Source organism: Melanaphis sacchari, unplaced genomic scaffold (assembly GCF_002803265.2).
Source record: "Melanaphis sacchari strain LSU unplaced genomic scaffold, SCAv2.0 Contig53_pilon_pilon, whole genome shotgun sequence".
NCBI classification, from domain to species: Eukaryota; Metazoa; Arthropoda; class Insecta; order Hemiptera; family Aphididae; genus Melanaphis; species Melanaphis sacchari.
The window spans coordinates 1,739,667-1,759,440 of record NW_020271371.1 but is presented as its reverse complement, the minus strand read 5'-3'; the positions used below and the strand labels follow the sequence as shown (position 1 = coordinate 1,759,440).

General features: G+C 22.5%; 1 protein-coding gene across 2 annotated transcripts in view; it reads right to left on the bottom strand.

The window, feature by feature from the left end:
- Window positions 1–19,774, bottom strand: part of LOC112599608 (potassium voltage-gated channel protein Shaw-like) — a 200,218-nt gene that overhangs the window by 29,418 nt on the left and 151,026 nt on the right. For both annotated transcript variants that reach the window (XM_025346577.1, XM_025346575.1), the window contains one exon: window positions 1,941–2,192. In XM_025346577.1, the coding sequence (XP_025202362.1) occupies window positions 1,941–2,192 (252 nt within the window). The remainder of the gene's footprint in view (window positions 1–1,940; window positions 2,193–19,774) is intronic.

Sequence of the window (19,774 nt, the reverse complement as noted above, 5' to 3'; positions counted from 1 at the left end):
TTTCAGTAGTCAAACCACTACCAGTTTTTTCATGAGATTCTATAAAGCCTAAGAAACTTTCTTCTACAATTACTTTACTACCAGTGACACGAACGTATCTAATAACTTGACTCATTTTCTCTGTTCTTGACACATCTGGCGTGTAATCAAACATTATTGTATAATATTTAGCAGATTTAATTTGATGTATGATTTCATTTCGAACTCTTTTAGACAACAAAGCTATAAACTTATCTTGAATTTGATGAGAAAAGTAATTTATGGAACCTTTTTTATGTAATTCAATGTGTTCTTTTAATATAAGATCATATTTACTTATTAAACTTAACAAATTAAGAAAATGACCTGCGGATGGACTCCCAGGTATGTCTGAATGTCCCCTCAATCCTAAATTGTTGTTGGCACAGTACAATATTGCATTCGAAATTGCTTTTAAAATGTGTCTCCATTTTGCTTCTTGTGATCTTATTTCATTTTGTAAACAGTCATCAATAGCTCCACCATTTTTTAATTTTTTTTCAAAAATTTTCCATTCAAGGAAATTTTTAACGTGGTCTGAAGAATTTTCATGTTCCCTTAAACGTTCCATTTTTTTCCAGTTTGTAAAACCTTGTTTTAGGATCTGTTAAGGCACTTGATTTGGTTCCAAATAAAATACAACAAAAACAAAAAATAGCTTCATTAGGTTCAGAATATATCATCCATGTTCTGTCACACTTTTCACCGTTATTCATTTGTTTTAAAAACCAATGATTTTTGAATGGTTTAGGTGCTGTTATCCCACGATTTGGTCCATGAAGAATAAGTATACTACGCAGTTTATCGTTAATAGGATACCAAGAACGAGGATTGTCAAATAAAATTTCAGAAAAATTAGTGACTTTAAAATATTCATACTTATTTTGAGATTCTAAAGATACTTCAAAAGTATTCTTATTTATTTCTTTTTCATTTTGTTCAATATTTATTTCGTTTATTTAATGTTTTTCATTCTTTTAAATGTGGCTATTATTATATAATAAACAAATTATGAGAAATAAAAATAGTTTTATAACTTCTAACAATAAACATTAAATAAAGGCCCACAAAAAATTACGCCCACCAAAATTTTACGCCCGGGGATCAATCCCCGGATTCCCCCCCCCCCTTAGTTCCGCCACTCATCGTTGTTTCAATGATTTAAAGATTTGAACCACTTTTGAAAATACGGATTCCAACATGTTGGCGTTGCAAACGACAGTGTTGTACAATTCAACTGATTATTGTGTATTTATTTTGTGACCATATTTTGTTTGTTTTTATATAAATCAAAAAAAAAAAAAAATATATATATATATACTTATAGTGATATTATTATTTTTTTTTTTTAAATTTAAACAATGTTTTTAATTTTATTAGGTAAATACATTAATATTATAATTGATATAACATTAAGATAAACTTTAACTTTCATATATACCTATATCTTAAAATATAAGATTTACGCGTAATACTTTTGTAACATATATTTATGGTCAGGTGGCACTACTAGGAGCCTTCCTATTAATGTTACTTAATGTCAAATAACGCATGTCAACACACTTACTCATTATACCTTATCTTGTATAGATTGTAAATATATTTTAAATAAAGGTTAAATGATAAAAAAATAAAAAAACATATATTTAAAATGTTTTGGTAAAAACGTATTCATATTGTTTTATGGTTTAATTATATCCAATATTTATGTTACTTAATACTTGTTTAATTGATATCTATTTTTATTTTACATCAGATTACTGAAATTGCTTTTAAATAATTTGAATATAATTCAAAATAACCCATTATATAAGAGACATACTACTGCAGGTCAAATGTCGACATATTTGGTGATGTATAAAATAATTTATTTAATATTTAAAATCACTTTTTTGATTAAGTACAGTATATTTAATACTTACGATAGATCTAGCGAGAAGTTCGAATGTAAACCAAACGTTACAAACAAGTTCTACGTAAAAAAAAGCCTCGTGAGGATCGGTTCGGTCCTTGTTAAGTACCCATTCCATCGGAGGATCCTCACCCGGGGCTGGTGGACGATCCTTGGGTACGGTTATGTTTCTCAATGTGGCCACTCGTAAGTCAGGATGAGTTTTTAGTGCAAATGACAGAACTGATACACATATAAAAAACACGGATATGACTGCAACAACCTGTAGAGTATAAAAAAAATAAATATAAATAACCATATTACAACGTATCATCACATGGATAATGTAAATTATTTATAATATAAGACGACAAGACCATTTGATTACTTAAAATATTATTTAAACGTTATAAATCTCATTTTGTTTTCATTCTATCGAAATCTTATTTTTTATTATTTTTTTATTGTTTTATAGTACTTTAAATACATAGTATAGATAGCTTCTGCAGAGTGCCATTTCTAACGTGAAATACTATAGTTTAATTACGAGTATTATAAGTAAGACCGTAAGTTTTAGAAAACGATTTTATTAAAATAATGATGGTGTCTTCTCAAAATATAATTACAGCTATATAATAAAATATCATATAAAAATATTGATACCTTAATTTAATTTAAATTGTATTTGATTTGTAATTATAAATTTAATTTATGCTTAACTAATTTTAAAAACAACACTTAAAATGTATATTATTAATTGTTTTAAGCCATCATCACTATTACATTGAACTAAACGCTATGTATACCTATTATATATTATAATAGTATGTTTTATTCCATTTTATATTACTTTTTTTCAATAAATTAATTGAGTTATTAAACTATTCAATAAAATACAATTTAGATTATTAATCATCTATTTTTATGGATATAAAATTAGAATAAATTTATCAAGTTTTTATTGAATCTTATTTGAAGTATCAACAAGGACCCAAATTTGAAATGAAAACTTTTATAAATAAATAATAATAAATATTAAATAAATAATTATAAGAAAAAATATTTATAAAATAGTAACTTCATATTATAGATAAGTATAATAATTAATAAGATAGTTTTGTAAGCTAGAAAAATTTAAAATATATAAATATCTGTTTAGTTTAAATATCATGACTAGTTACATAATATGTTGATACATTATATTTAATATATAATAGTAAATAAGTATCAAATAATAAAAATAAAGAAATTTGTTATACTATGTTATTCTGTATTAATAAATAACTTTCATATCATTGTGTAAATTATATTAATATCATACATTTTTAGTATAAATAGTTTTCTCATAAATTTTTAAATAATTATAATAACTTTAAAACAATAAAATCAATATCTAATATTATAATTATCAAACAAATGTATACTTAATTATTGCAATAAATGTAAATTAGTTTTTTATCAGTTTACGATTTGTACATGTGTTATAAGATTATATTATGTTTGAATAAGTTAAATGGAAATTGTAAAAAATATTAATTTAGCATATTTAATTAGCATACACTGCTTGGGAGAAAATTTTACTATAGAAATTGATTCGTCACCGGGTATAGAATTAAAAATAATATAAATTAAAAAAAAAAAAAAAAACCTTTGTTTAAATATTGATATTACTATGTAAATTTGTAAATTTAATTTTAATGCATTAACTGAGCGCTTTCCACAATAGTAATCGTTCATCATAATTATTGTTTGTATGTATTTTAATTGTAATATTTATTTGTTCATTACAGTTTTGATAGGTAAAATATTAATTTTAAATCTATTTGTTATACTTATTCCACCTAAAACAAATTTATATTCTGTCTATGTACATCATATAGTTCAACTTTCTTTTAGAGCAAAAAATAAAATTATCAAACATAAATGCAATAGTCAACATTTATCCTGATCGTAATTAATATTAAAACACTTTTATTTCACGTATACGTGACAATAGAATGCATAAAAATCTCCAAGATTTAAAACACCAATTATTCAAGAAAGAACCGTGTTTTTATTCGAATATTAAATATTTTTTTTCGGATTAAATAGTTTACCACCAGATTAAACCATGAATAAATTATAACCATAAATTTAAATGTGATATATTATGCATCGGTACAACGTGAAACATAAATCCAGAGTTACTTTTAAGACAAAATGTGCGAACGAAATACGCCCTTCAAGAGCCAAGTAAAGGTGTGTAGTGGTATTAGGACTATAATATATTATAATGTATTAAGTTATGATGTAATAAGTAATAATTATTTAAATATCAACGTCGACGGAGTCTTTTACGTAACTTAGAATTGACCACTATGAAACAAAAAACATAGTAACTTACTTTGTGTATGCGTAACCATAATTCTATATTACAGATCCATACTTAACATTTTAATAATACAAAATAAAGTAACAATACTAAAATTAGGTTAAAATTTACAACCAGAATACATATACATTTTACATACTCGTATTAATTAATGCCTCGAGTATTAAAATTAAATATTTTATAATATAATAATAGTTAATAAGTTTATATTGAATCTATTTGAATTTATTAATTAAAAGTTGCACTAATATATTTTATAAGTATAAAATTAAAAATAAATCTATGATTATTTAAAATTTTAAATATTTAGAAGATATGTTTATATTTGTAATTAATTAAATACTAAATATATTTATTTGTGTAATAGAAATATTATTACATTTTAGATTTTAAATGTAATTGGTTTTACAACAGTATATGTTTTTTTGTATACTTGTCGTCATCTTGTAGAACAATTTCTTTTTTACCTTCAACAGTGAGAGAGATTTTTGGTATACAATTTGATCTATTTGATACTCCAGAAGGATAAAAGTATTTATTTTTTTTTTAAATACTACAAGAAACTAAAAATATATATTTTAATGAAATATTGAAAAATTATGTTTTTTTTTATTTGATTATTTATTGTTTAATTCGAATTTTATTCAGTCACTTATTTAATGACTACATAATATATACTTAAAACTAATATACATCTGAACAATATTCACGATTTTAATTTTTACTATTACTATACTTTGTTTTAGATTCCAAGACTATTTATAAAAATATAATATGTTACATCAAAATGCATTCATATTTATATAGTTTATCTGTGAACAAAGCATTAGGATTATTTATGGTAGTTCATAAGTTCTACTTTTACTAGTATTGAATTACCTACCTGATCAAACTGCATGATAATATGATTACAATAGACAAATTATGTGGATATACTGGGACAATATTATGATCTACTTCAGTTGTTACAAGTTTATTTTAAATCTATATTAGTTATTTCAATAAAGATTGATTTAAAAAATAGACTCCAAAAGCTCTTGGAAGTTTCTTGTGTGCGTTCTGAACGAACCATTTTTAATGTTGCTAGTGCGTCCCAAGAACAAAAGGTCATATTTTTGACATAACCCTAATGTGTCTCAGTTAATTTAGAGTTACCAAATTATTAATTAATATTCAAATTATAATAAATACTCTTTGTATTGCTTAGATAAAAATTATTTGTCACTTTTTGAAACTAAAATAAAAAAATATGTATTATGAACTTAAAATCTTATTACCCTAATCTAATACCTATTGTAAATAAGAATAATTATTAATTATTTGAAATCGAATTTATTTGATATATTATATTTATATTTTTTAATTATTTAAATTTTTTTCATTTCACCATTAATCTTTGACTATCTTATAATATAGTACCCGCATGGGATTAAACTACGATAATAATCACTTAGTTAATTTATATAATATTATTTAAGAGTAATTGCTTATTACTTGCCACGTTAATTCGTTGATTTATTTAACAGATTAGCATCGTGATTTTGATTTATTTTTCAAGTAAATAATATTCAAATACCAGATTACCGAATATAAACAATTAATTAACTAAACTTGTATGTAAAGATATTATTATGAGAGTTATAGTATCGAATAGCAAATAATTAAATTTTATGTTCAGTACAATAATAAAAATATAAAATACACAAAAAGATTCAAAAAAATATCAACCACTTAATATATAAATTCTTTGTGTAGTAGGTATTTTAAATTAGTTAATATTTATACGAAACTTTTTTTAAAAATAAGTTATATTATGTATTATGTTCACAAAATTACAAATTATATAACACATTCATAATAATATAAAGATTATAAGGTATCGTTTGGTAAGTTAACGATAGAAAACATATTAGAGTGAATCCATAAGAAAGCGTATAATATTCTGGATATTACATATAACGTAAATAAGAAATGTACGTTAAGCTAGTACCTACGTTTAATATTAAAAAAATTGACGTAGACATGAAAATAACTTATACAAATTTTGTATTTTACACATTTTTCAGTCTGTTAAAAAAGTTATAACTTTTAATTTCGAGAAAGAACATTTTTAGTAAATACAATAATTTTTATTAATTTTTCAAATTTTTACTATTTAAAATCTTTGTTCAATCATTGTGATAGTAATGTGAAATGAGAATCTATGACAATTTTTTACTATACAAAAATATTAAATTTATATTAATTCATATTATAATAAAAATGTTCATTTCGATCACAGAAAATTAATAATATTAATCAAATAAGATCTATAATAGTACATATTTATTATTATGATTTGCGTTTCGGTTAATCTAAATTAATTTGTATTATTACGAAACATTTATAACCCAAGGATATTGCTTAAGTAAATAATAAGCAATACACGTAAAATAATATATGATTTTGTTGTAATAAATAGCTTGTATTACAAATAAGCGCATGTAGTTAAACGAGAGAGCACATGTACAAAACGTAAATCTCCTATTAAATTATAAAATTAAAATTGATTCATTATGTTGCTACTAAAATAAAATATATCTATAAAATATTATAAATCATATACTTTAATATAAATGCGATGAATTTATGATGGTGACCAAGGATAGAGTGACATTCCTCTTTATCTTTCTCATTCCTACTTTTAATTACTGTAGTTAAAATATAATTCAATGTGCATGTAATATTATATTAAAAAAAAAAAAAAACTAAAAAAACAAATTAAAGTGTTTTTTTTTAATTTACAACAAACAATAATATTTAATTATAATTTTTAAGCTATTCAGGTTAAATGAGTGATAATTTTATGCTACATAATAATTAAATACATTTAAGCACGGGCTCATATTTCAATCATATATTTATGTTATTAATTATTAACGATATTGTTTGATTTTTTTGATTTTTGGTTGACCGTGGACGTTGGAAATAAAATTGTAGTATTATATGGATGTTAATACTCTACAGTTATATACATTAATGACAACAATAATAAATAAATAAATGTATCAAGTACATCTTATTAATTTAATCTCATAATGATCCCTGTAAAAAAATTAGGATAGTTCACATATACTTTGTTTCATTACGTACTCGTATTATATTATAAGATTCAACCAATAATTGTTTTTACGAAATATAGGGTATATGAAAAACTACCCTACTCGCAGTAAATTGAATATTATAAAACTAATGAGGTGTATAAAAATATTCAAATATAAGTATATTTTATAATATTGTATTGTTTTAAATACATATTAATAATTTAACAAATATATTAACGGCTAAATTCTTGGTTGCACCATATGTATTGTTGTTATCTATCGGTAAATTATTGTTTCTACTGTAAAATTGTAAACTAATAATAAACTAACGTTTGTTAAATTATCATGTGTTAAATTTATGAGTGTTGCTCAATCATTGTTTTATTTTCAAGTTATTTCCAATATACTGATTACCTAATAAATGGTACCTAAAATACAAGTTGATATTATCATCATAATCATATCAAAATATATTTATAATGAAATTTAACCATACATAAAATGTTATGAGGCGATAAATCAGCATCTTATTTAACTGGCGATAAAGTACATTTTTATCAGCAGATAAAATTTAAAACATTGTCTTTGCAATAGATTTTATTTTTATACAAATTTAACTCTGTGTAAATATTTGGTGCAACCGAGCATTGGGTCTTATGAACAATAATATCCAAAACTTCCATTCAAATAACGAAAATCATTTACGTACGTATTTTTATATTAAATAATAACAATTAATACACCTTTTATATTTGTTTAATCAATTGTATTTTAAATAAGCAGACCACAAATATATAGTAGATTATCTCTGTATTTCTGTGCAACTCCACTACACTCATAAAATTATAAAATTGTTATAAATTAATAATAATTGATTATCAATATGACAATTGATTTTAATGGATGTTATCATACAAAAAATTAAAACTTCTTAAAAATATATAATATAGTGAATGTTTTTTTTTTTCAATCATTTAGTTGTAATGAATTATTCTGTGGTTTAAAAATAATGATATAAAATACATACATGTACCAAAATAAGGATAATGAAATAATAATATCATGTATGGATCACGCACTTGTTTAGTATGTATAATATCAATAGCTAAAAAAAGCAGAAAACTATATAACCCAGCCGTAAATAATATTATTATCCTCAGATTACCCTAATAATCTTTATTGTTAACAATAAAGCGATTCATATTTATACGTTTGACAAACTCTTAACGTATAATTGGATTAGATTTAGAGCTGAACATTGAACGGTTCCAAATGCGTACAGCACATTTCTCGTCTATTTAATTTATTAGTTTTCATTTTTCCACCGATAAATTCAAAGAAAGTAAGGTGAGGAAATTAATGGCTCATAGATAGTCGGATAGGATTGAATTGAAATGCACGATTGCGATTCGATGCAGCAGATTCAGCGAAAGACACGGCATCGTCTGTGATGTCATAAAAATATGAAAAAGGAGTAAAAATATATTTGAAAAGTCGGAAATTAGTTTTTCCACCATCATCTATGGGATCTATTTTATAATCGTTTTGTTGGAAAAAATAACAGACAGGAAGTTGGTTGTGGAAGGACGAAATCAAATTAAAAATATCTTATAAATGGAACTACGATGGCCGTTTGGTAGCTGCACTGTTGATCAAATAAAATAAAAATACTACTCACAAAAACTGCCAATTTTCCACCACCATTGTTTTATTTTACTTGCCTTATTTATTTTATTTTATTCCCACAGCAGAATATAATTCTTTCTTCCAGCTAAGAACAAGATGAGAAACGTATCGTTGGTCTCGCTTTTATCTTCACGACAATCTGTATACGGCACTCTCAGCTGCTACTTAAATATTCGTCTCCATCCCCCCACCGCTTCCAACACAACCCTCCCATAAACCCATCCCTATATACTAGACCACTATTGTGCGTATAATCCTTGGGACGACACACATCCTCGACTTAGAAATTCCGTTCCCCTCAGGAATTATGTACTTCTATAGCGTGTTTGTTCATCACTCGGTTTCGTAATTTTTAAAGCTCTATAATATTATATAGTATTCCAACCAGGATTCAAAGCGCTTTGATACATAGCGATTACTCCATGTATTTGGTTAAGATTCTTTCACCACAAAATGGTTACTACAATATATTATAGTTTACAGCAACAATTGTTTATTATTTAATTTCCCTAAAAGATTACGTGTGTAAGCTATATAATACGCGTCAGTAAATTATGATTTCTTAACGGTATTAATAATATTTTGTAGATATATTAATTGAATAATCCTAATCGTGTCTTACATATTCTCTTTGAACACACATTAAAAATAGTTATAATTTTTCATAAATAAATAAAATATAATCTATTAAATGTTTTTAGTGTTATGACATAATATGTTCAAAATTTATGACTCAGTTTAATAATAGATTTATTATGTATGGTACTTAACTATATCATGATTCACTGTGTATTTATTAGTTTACAATAGTAGCTCATAAGCATATAAGTAATAACTACCAAATCAATACGCTAATTTTGTCGAAAAATTACGATATGAAGGTAAAAGTACGTAAACATTAGTTTGGCCAATTTTTAATTTTTAAATAATTTCAAAGAAAAAAAAAATTAGATTCGATTTTTTATAATCAAATTATTTTAAAAAAAGTTAATATTTTTGGAAATATCAACTTATTTATAAAAAAATTACCATAGAAAGTTCTTATAGTTAATAATAAAACTAACCGGTTTTTTTTTATAACTCTTACAAACTATTGCTGATTTGTTTGTTTTTGTTTTTTTTTATTATTTTACCATCGTATCTACTACATATTAATACACTTACTCAATGATTTACATCTCAGTATTAGAGACGAATTTTGATTGTACCAATTTATTATATTTTTCATATCTAAAATTCTAAAACTGTATAATAATAATATACATTTTAAGCATTTGAAATAATAAAAATAAATAAACTATTTATTCACTCTAAAAAAAAAAAAAAAAAAATCACGATAATATATTTAAAATTATTAATATTACTTTTAACGATCCAAAACATTATTTATTGAAAATATATTTCTCTAAATGTTTTCTAATTGGTCTTCTAAAATAGTATCTAAGCCACAACAAATAAATAGCTACTATAATATAACTATAGTTAATTATATGGCAGATCATGTAAGCAGCAATTTTTTGCAATCATTATAATTATTATTAATGTATGGTATGTTAATATCATAAATTAGCTATAAATCTGAACATAGATCATCTCATTTTATTTATTTAATTTGCTTCTTCATAACGAATAAAATTGTAGTATTATTTTCAAGATAAAAAGATTCGTATATGGTTTATAATTTTTATTTTCTATAGTATTATATTCTTATAATGAAGTATATTTGCAGATTATATTTTCATTTATTACCTTCACATTTCATTGTTATAATTTCTTGAGTAACTTACGATTTTAGATTATAGGCTATTTAGCGTTTGTATTTGAAAAGAGTTTAAACCGATATGCCACTATTAAGTTAAGTAATGGGTTATGAAAGGTTAATCACTATTATAATAATAACTTTAGATGATTGATAATATATTTTCAAACAGTTATTAATTCATAATCGACCGGGTATTTTTTTCATAATTTAATAAAAATGATCTGTCATAAATTAAATACCTACTAAATATAATATTAAGTACTTTAAGGCTTAGGATTAAATTGTATCTTATTAAATCCTCATATTTTATAGTTAAGGCTTAAAAATTTAATACGAAGTTCCTCATAAATATTTTATACTGAAACCAAAAAATTTAAAAATGTATATAAATACAACATATTTTATAGATATTTAAAGTTAAATTATGGAAAAAATTTAATATTCAAACAAAAATAATTATTACTTTATTTATTTTATCGTTGTTCAAAAATATTTTACTGGAGGATCTAAAACTAAAGTAAGTATATTATTATATTTTATACGCATAATGATATTTTCAAATACAGCGTCATCTATATAAATAGAAAAATAAATATATCATATATCACAGAAAAATAATAAATATTATAACTGAAATTATATATTTAAAACTAATACAATTTAATAGAAGTAAACATGTAGATAAATATACATAGTATAATGTTATATGAATGAATTTAGTTTTTCTTTATTTTTTTCTAAATTGATATAAATTATAATTCTATATAACTAGAGTACAGATTGAAAAACATTAGATTATTTCAATCACATATGTATGCAGCTGGATAAATTTCAAGATTTGGGACAATAGATTTAATTATTTCTAACTAAGTGCGTGCGTTTCGATCAATAATAACTTCTGATTCTATCATTAAGCACATAGGCAGCTGTCTTAAATGATTAAAATATCTACGAATACACAACTAAAATATAATAATTTACATAATAATCATACTTTATTAAGTTGATTTAAAGCCAAACTTTGAAGAATTATAATTAAATTATATCATAACCAGATTAAAATATTATGACGATAATTAAAAAGTCTGATTAAATTTTGTTACAAATATTATACATTATTCATCTATAATTAAATTGTATTCAATGTTTATTAATAATTGATAGAAAAAATTTAAATATTTAATTTATAATTACAATATCAACAAGACATGTGCATACCTTAAATGTTTGTTATATCAAAACATTTTTATAAAATAACAATAATATACCAAAATTTGAAATTGAAAAATGTATTAGTTAAAATATCATGTCTAGCATACTTAAATAGCCATATAATATTCAAAGCTTCAAAATATGTACATTTTGAGCCCATTAATTTATTATTTTTCGGAGTTTTTACTATAACATTAATATACTAACAATTAGGTAACGGTGCATATCTCATTCTAAGCCCGTGAATCATGATACACTCGAGTATCGTAATATTCGTAATGTTATAATTTACAAAGTATATGTTCTGGAATTTTAAGCTTCATGAAGTGTATAATATGAATTAAAATAGGTTATATTACATTAGCTTTAACTGATTCTATGAACTAAATATTCCTGATCCACTTATAAATGTTGGAGAGCTACTCCATCAGAGACTGTGAGTTAATACGCGTATAACTGAAAATGATCATATATTACACTACTTAGCTGTAGTATTTTGCATAGTTGAATGCAATGTATTATAATTTTATAAATTTGTTCAGTTTACGACTATAAATTTATTAGACTTTTGATTTATTCAAATCCAACATTTAGACCCCAATTATTTTTGTATTAAATATTTTAATAAACTCCTAGTTTTTATTTTTAACTCACGACTATCGTAGTATACTAAATATAATTAGTAGAGGTAGTAAACTTTTTTTCGTGTCACGTGACAAAACTTTGTAATCAGTCTTAAAAAAAAAAAAAAAAGTATCAGTAATTTATATTATATTCATATAGGTACCTAAAATTAATTTTTATGAGGGTGATGGGTGTCTTAAAAAAGTTCACTAAATTATTTTAGCAGCGGATGCCCATTTTGTTAGTCTTAGATGTTTAAATAAAAAATAAGAAGCATTATCTTCATACGACACTGAATTATTTTTCTGTGTGGATCGTATACTTGGATAAAAAAATGTACAGTAAAAAATAAACTTTTACATAAAATTATGTATGTTGATGCAAAAATTGAGTTTATTTGAAACCATTTTTTCTAAGTAAAAAATATTTATTCTGCGAACAGTGAGATCCAAACTTTTATAATTGATGACTTTATTTTTTAGAAATAATAAATAATTTTCTTACCACTTTTTTATTTCTCAGCACAGAAGATTAAACAAAATTAAAAAAAAACATTTTTGCATGCCTTTAAAATGTACATTCGCACATGTACCATAAGTACATGCATAGGTACACTGAAAATATAAATATATATCCTTTTTTAACACTTATTTATAATGTGACATCTATATTGATCACTCTTAGAATTTATTGGAAATTATATTTTTATTGTTATTTTATCATTAAATATTTACATATTAAGATTATAATTTACAATGTAAAAATGATGTACAATGTAATTTTGAATATTTTGAATATTACGATTTTTTTTTTTATAATGCATTTACTTATATGTATATATAATTGTATTATAAATAGTAAAACTTATTTAGTTTCACTTAAACAAAAAAAAAATATATCATATTAAATATATAGGTATTTAAAATATGAAATAAATATAAAATAATTCATAAGTTATGTAACTATATATTATATTTATTTATTTTAATGATTTACGATGTAAAATAATATCGTATACGATATATACGATAGTGTTTATTAAATTTTAAGCAAATATTATTTACTATACTGAAACTGTATACTGCTATAACAGAACAATTGTTTTTAATTTAGCCCACTAATGAAATAATAACTATAAGAGTACTCATACTTTTTTAATTTTAAAACTTTAACCACGTACTTACTGTTTTATAAACTTATTTATCTTTAGAATATATTTATATTCCAATCCACTTTTTGTACAACTAAACGTGAAACTATCATGGTTAATTAATCATTATTATTCCCAGTCGTCACAATATAATATATTTTTATATTTTATTTTCTAATTATTTTGATAATAAAAAATGTGGAGTTATATATCGCATCAAGACATAGTTATTTATTAGCACCAAAAAATATAAATTGGGAGGATATAAATTATTAAATTTATGAAACAAAGATTAAAACAATACTTAATATCATAATTGTATATAGTTAATTATTGCTCACATAATATTATTATTATTATTCCATTTAAATACATACAAAGATTATATCTCGTAATATTGTAAAAATATCAATTTTTTGTATGCTGTTCTTTTATTCACGACATTTTTTTCAATTATTATTTTTAAGATACAAAAATATCAATTTTTATGGAATATAGTCCACGTTTCAAAGTTATACCATATCATTAAAATTTTAAATGTTCATGAAATTATAATAATCGCATTAATTAAAAACACAGTGTTTTCTATAGCATTGCCTAAAAATGTATAAGTAAATGTGAATTGACAAGCATTTTTAATATGAAAATAAAAATGACTTTTTACAAACGGTGCTGTCAATCTGAGTTCTGCGTGTAACCGACCTATAGTCTTTAATTGTGTTAGATTTAAATGGTAACTTGGGAGATTTTAAAATGGAAAATAACTAATTAGATGAGTCAGAAAAATTACTCTGGTTCTACATTTCATCGACATAGTTCTATATTATTAATATGTATTCGCATGTTGATATAATAAATAAAATAAATATATATATATATATATATAATACATTATGAATAGTTGTAGGAAAGTAAATATTTAAATTATACATTTTGTTGGCACTATTATAGTATACCAAATATAAATTAATTTATAATATACGGTAAAATACTTGTATACAATTATAGAATGTATACTAAGTACCTATTATTCTTATATTTTTATTTTTTTTTTGTTTTTAAAGTTTAAATTAAATAATGATAATATTAATAAAAATTAAAAGACAACGCAATACTTCTATTTTAGCAGTATTAAAAATAGTGTGCTCCATGAATATAGGTAGTTTTTTTATTACATTGTTCATAATTCATTCGTTTAGACAAAAGTAATTTTTATTTTTTATTTTTTATTTTTATTCTTATTGTACAATCTATCTATAATTAAATTAAACAATAAGTGGATATAATTATGTATATTATATCAATATATATATATATATATATGAATAAATCAAACATGATTCATAGAATGAAAAATTTTCAATAACAAAAATTTCTGAATCTTTTAATGAGTAAAATAGCTTATTACAAAATAAATGTAAAGTATTTTTTTTAAGTTTAGGTAAAACAGAATTTTTCTTCTCCTAATTATTAATTATTATTATTGATATGCATAAGCATAGTTGAAAAAAAAACAAAAACAAACAGGATAAAATCCCTAATTTAAAGTTCATAAAAACTTCAATGCAACCATTCTTTATATTCTCACTGAGTTCCACAAACTTGGATGTATGATTTATTATTAATATCTATATTTTTTGATGATGTGCAGTAGTAAATTTATTTATCTTGTAATAAATTATGGTCCTGTGTTAAGGAAAAAAAAAAGAAAATTAAAAAAAAAATCCGAGAAAATTATGAAATCATGATATATATATATATTTATATATTTATGTACAAGATTTTAATTTTACGCATACTTCTCTTATACATATTGTATTACATTATCACAAGCTCCGACTTTTACTTTGAAATATATATCCTATTTCACAACGCATTCACAAATCACAGGTATACGAAAATCTTATTGAGGTGGTAGACGTAGTCGTTGGAAATTAATAACGATAGTAATCGAAACTCATCCGATTCAACAGACAAAACGTGAAGTTGAACAAGCACCTACATGAAATGAAGTATACAGTTATATCTTATCATCTCATAAGAACTAGTTGGATTTCAATTGGGTACGCGTGCAGAATTCGTAAAAATAGTATATAACTACCTACTCGTATACTTTTATGAACTCATAGATAAGCGTACAATATAATAATAATGATGGTTTTTACAATAATGTATATACTACTATTAAATTTACTATATATATATACCTAGTGAATAGTATCTGTAACTAAATTTAAATAATAGTAGTATATTTTAACTTCTAATAAATTGTAGTTTCGTAAACATCAAACTACAGTTGTGAATTTTATATTTCTTAGCATCACTATTAAAATCTGTACGTATAATTGTTTCTAGCTAGTTAAATTTGATGTTTTTTTAATTTTGGATAATATATTAAGTAATAAAAAATTATTTTTCAAGTAAAACGTTAACATTTAAAACTTCAAATAAATTAATCAAATCAAAACAGTATTGGTTTATTTTGCTATTATATGAATAATTACCACTTGTTATATCTATAATAACATAATACAAGGTAATACAATGGCAGATGGGATAATATGTATAAATATTTATACTATAAATATATTATTAAAAACACACATGTTTAATATGTTAACTAATATCAAACTAAGTCTTTCAAAGTTGCTAGGGACCACTCTTTATTATTAAATTACTTAATATAAAATAAAAATAAGTATTAATATCTAAATTAATACATAAAAATATTTAAATGCATAATTGGTCGAATTCAACTTAAAGATTACTGAATAAATGTTCATTTATTTATTAATTTTTTAAACTATTAACTATAATTGTTGGAATGATATAGGCTATTAAATAAATAATTTATAATACTAATTAGCTGTAATAATAGAAATTTCTCGCAAGTTATAGAAGTTTGTTTTTTTTTTTTTTTAATTTTTAAAAACTTTTTAATGTATGAAATTTCGTGTACTATTGTTTGTTTTATTTATTTTTAATTGTCCACTTCATCATTTAATCAATACACGTACCACGTTTGTCGGCCATTCGCCAATGTACTGTAACTATGACACTGTGTAAGTTTTTTTTTATTTTCATATTATTGATAGTTTGAGGAGTTGCCTCAAAACTTTTGATAACTTTTATAATAATGTTTATCAAGTGTTGAGTATCCAATAAAAAAAAAAAGGACTGATTGGTTTATGAGCATTCAATAATCAAAAATCAAACTACACCGAGAAGACCAACAAAGCAGTATCACAAAAAATTACAATCAAATAAAAACATAAAAACCCATAGATACTGTAGTTAATATAAATTAAGTAATTCCCTATCCAATTGAGTTTTTAAATTAGCTCAGTTATTCAGGGTTGCCTCCACATTAAATAATATTATAAAATTATACCCCGATAATGCTATACATAGGAATCTAGAACTATCGAACTTTGTAGCAATACAAAACTAAAAAAAATACGTTCTATGCCTAATATCATATAAGTAATCATCCTACACAAAAGTGCATTTAGTTAAATAGCGTTAATTCCTCAAAACAAATATTATCACTGTAGATTTGCCAAAAAGGTTGCAATTTCACATCAGAATATGTTTCGTAACGAGGATCAATAAATTACAGGGCCAAACATTCAAAGCAAGTGATGTAGATTTTTCTCTTGTAGCTAGTCGTAAATGACACTTTCATAGTAAGGTTATTATTGCTGATGCACTAAATATCATCTAACAATTAATTTCAAAATAATTTTTTAGAGATCAAAATATATTTAATATAGTTTATACACTTTCGATAATCATACTAATATGTATAATAATATTTTATTTCGATGGGAATAATTTTATAAAAACTTATAGTCATAAATACGATATAGCATAATATTTAAATGCAACCTTTTCACTATTTCGGTGAAATATTGTCGAATATTTCAGATACACTTTATACATTACTCTTACTAGCATATAACAATAGAAGGTTCCTAATTTATGAACTTAAAAATAATAATAATCTAACTGCATATCTTATATATGTATATTTATGAAACAATAAATTATTTAATAATAATAAGGCGTTGAGTAGTAAATCGTGTGCTATTAGACTTTATATTTTATCGTAAGCATTTTCCAAAGGTTAAAATACATTTTCAATCATATTATATATTATATATTTATGTAAATGTATAATTTATATACACAGTAAACTAAAGTATACAACAAAAATTTTCACAAATTCACTAAACCCTAAACGCATACTATTCCTGAGTATTTGTTTTAACTTTCTAGTTATAAATAATACAGGATTATTTATTAAGAATAATTTCTCCTATGTATCATTTTAAAATAATCTATTTACATTTTTAATTTTGAAATTATTTAATATATTTAATAATCTTATTTCTAAATATTTATGTTTTATATAATATTTAGTAAGTGTTATAATATCAATTTTTATCTTTGCTTCCTGCAAAATATTAGCATATGATTTTTTCTTGAAAATGTTTATGTATTCAAATTTTAAACCAAAATTTGTACCAGCAGCTTTGAAATTATATATATTTACCTATTAAATAAGGTATATTATAATAAGTTTATAGTGTGGAGCTGGAGTTGTGATGATTTAAAAATTATAGCAGTATTAATTTATTAAAATATTGTATAACCAATAAAATTATTTGAGTTAAATAAAACATATAAGATTAAATATTATACTAATCTTAAAGTTTTATAAAACAATTTTTTAGAACTATTATGCATAGTATATAACTCAGAAACTACTTATTCAATTTTTATTTAATTACATCAGTTTAAAATAAAATCTGATTAATAATATAATATTATAAAAAAGGTTGATTCTCATTTAAAAATAAGAAGTCTATGTGACCATTTTTTTTAAACAATTACACTAATGTGAAGTATTTAAAATACTGCCTTAAATACTTTGAAATGCTCGTAGAATTACTATGTATAGTTTAAATATATAAAAATATTTTTATTTTTTTTTTCTGTGTAACAAAATTTTGTTTTGTGTAACTTATATTTAAATGTTATTATATTATTATGTTGATATTATGCATAACATTATATTAAAATATATTTATTTTTTTTTTTTTTTTTTTTTTTTTTTTTACAATTATTATTAAATACACAATCTATAATTATTATTTTACAATAAGTGTATGTGGTGGAAATAATAAATAACATGGGTTGAGAGAAAGAAGATAAGAAGCCACCCATTGGAGACTTTTATGTTAGGAGTTTGTTTTTAAGTTTCTTGTTAATAAGAGAGAATGAGATTGATAATAAAGAGGAGCAGGAAATTTAAAATAAATAATTTATAATTTAAAAAGTTTTATTTTTTATTTTTCATATCTCTGGAAATTGTGCATAATATTAAATTCTATTAATTTAATATTAGACTGCATTGCATTTTAGTTAAATTGGATCCATTAATGATTATTTTTCTCCCTTGCTAAAAAAATAATAATAAAACTGTATTAAATATGTTGAAAAAGGAAATGTGAATAAAAAATAATTATAAATAAATAACAAACATAAATTTACTATATTTTTAATATTTAAATATGTAAGGAATATTATTATCATATTATTAATGTAATATAATAATTATTCATAATGTTAGTAAAATTCTTCAAACATTTATGATTTCAAAATATTATTCAAAGACTTACAATAACATTTTTTCTCCCTTAAACCATCCGCCAATACACCACTGTCTGTCATAATTAAATTAAAATAGATAAATAAAAATACGTGTTAATATTATTTAATAATGTATAGAAATTATCCACTAAAAATCGTCATTTTGTTTTTATAGTACTAAGAAAATAAGTTTTTGTAATTTATTCTGCAATATCTATATTTATTTTCCTGATTAATACACCTTATAACGTTTTTCGTTTGCTTTAGAATGATCAGTACATATACTATATGTCTTTAATAATATGTTTTTTACAAGAAGGAT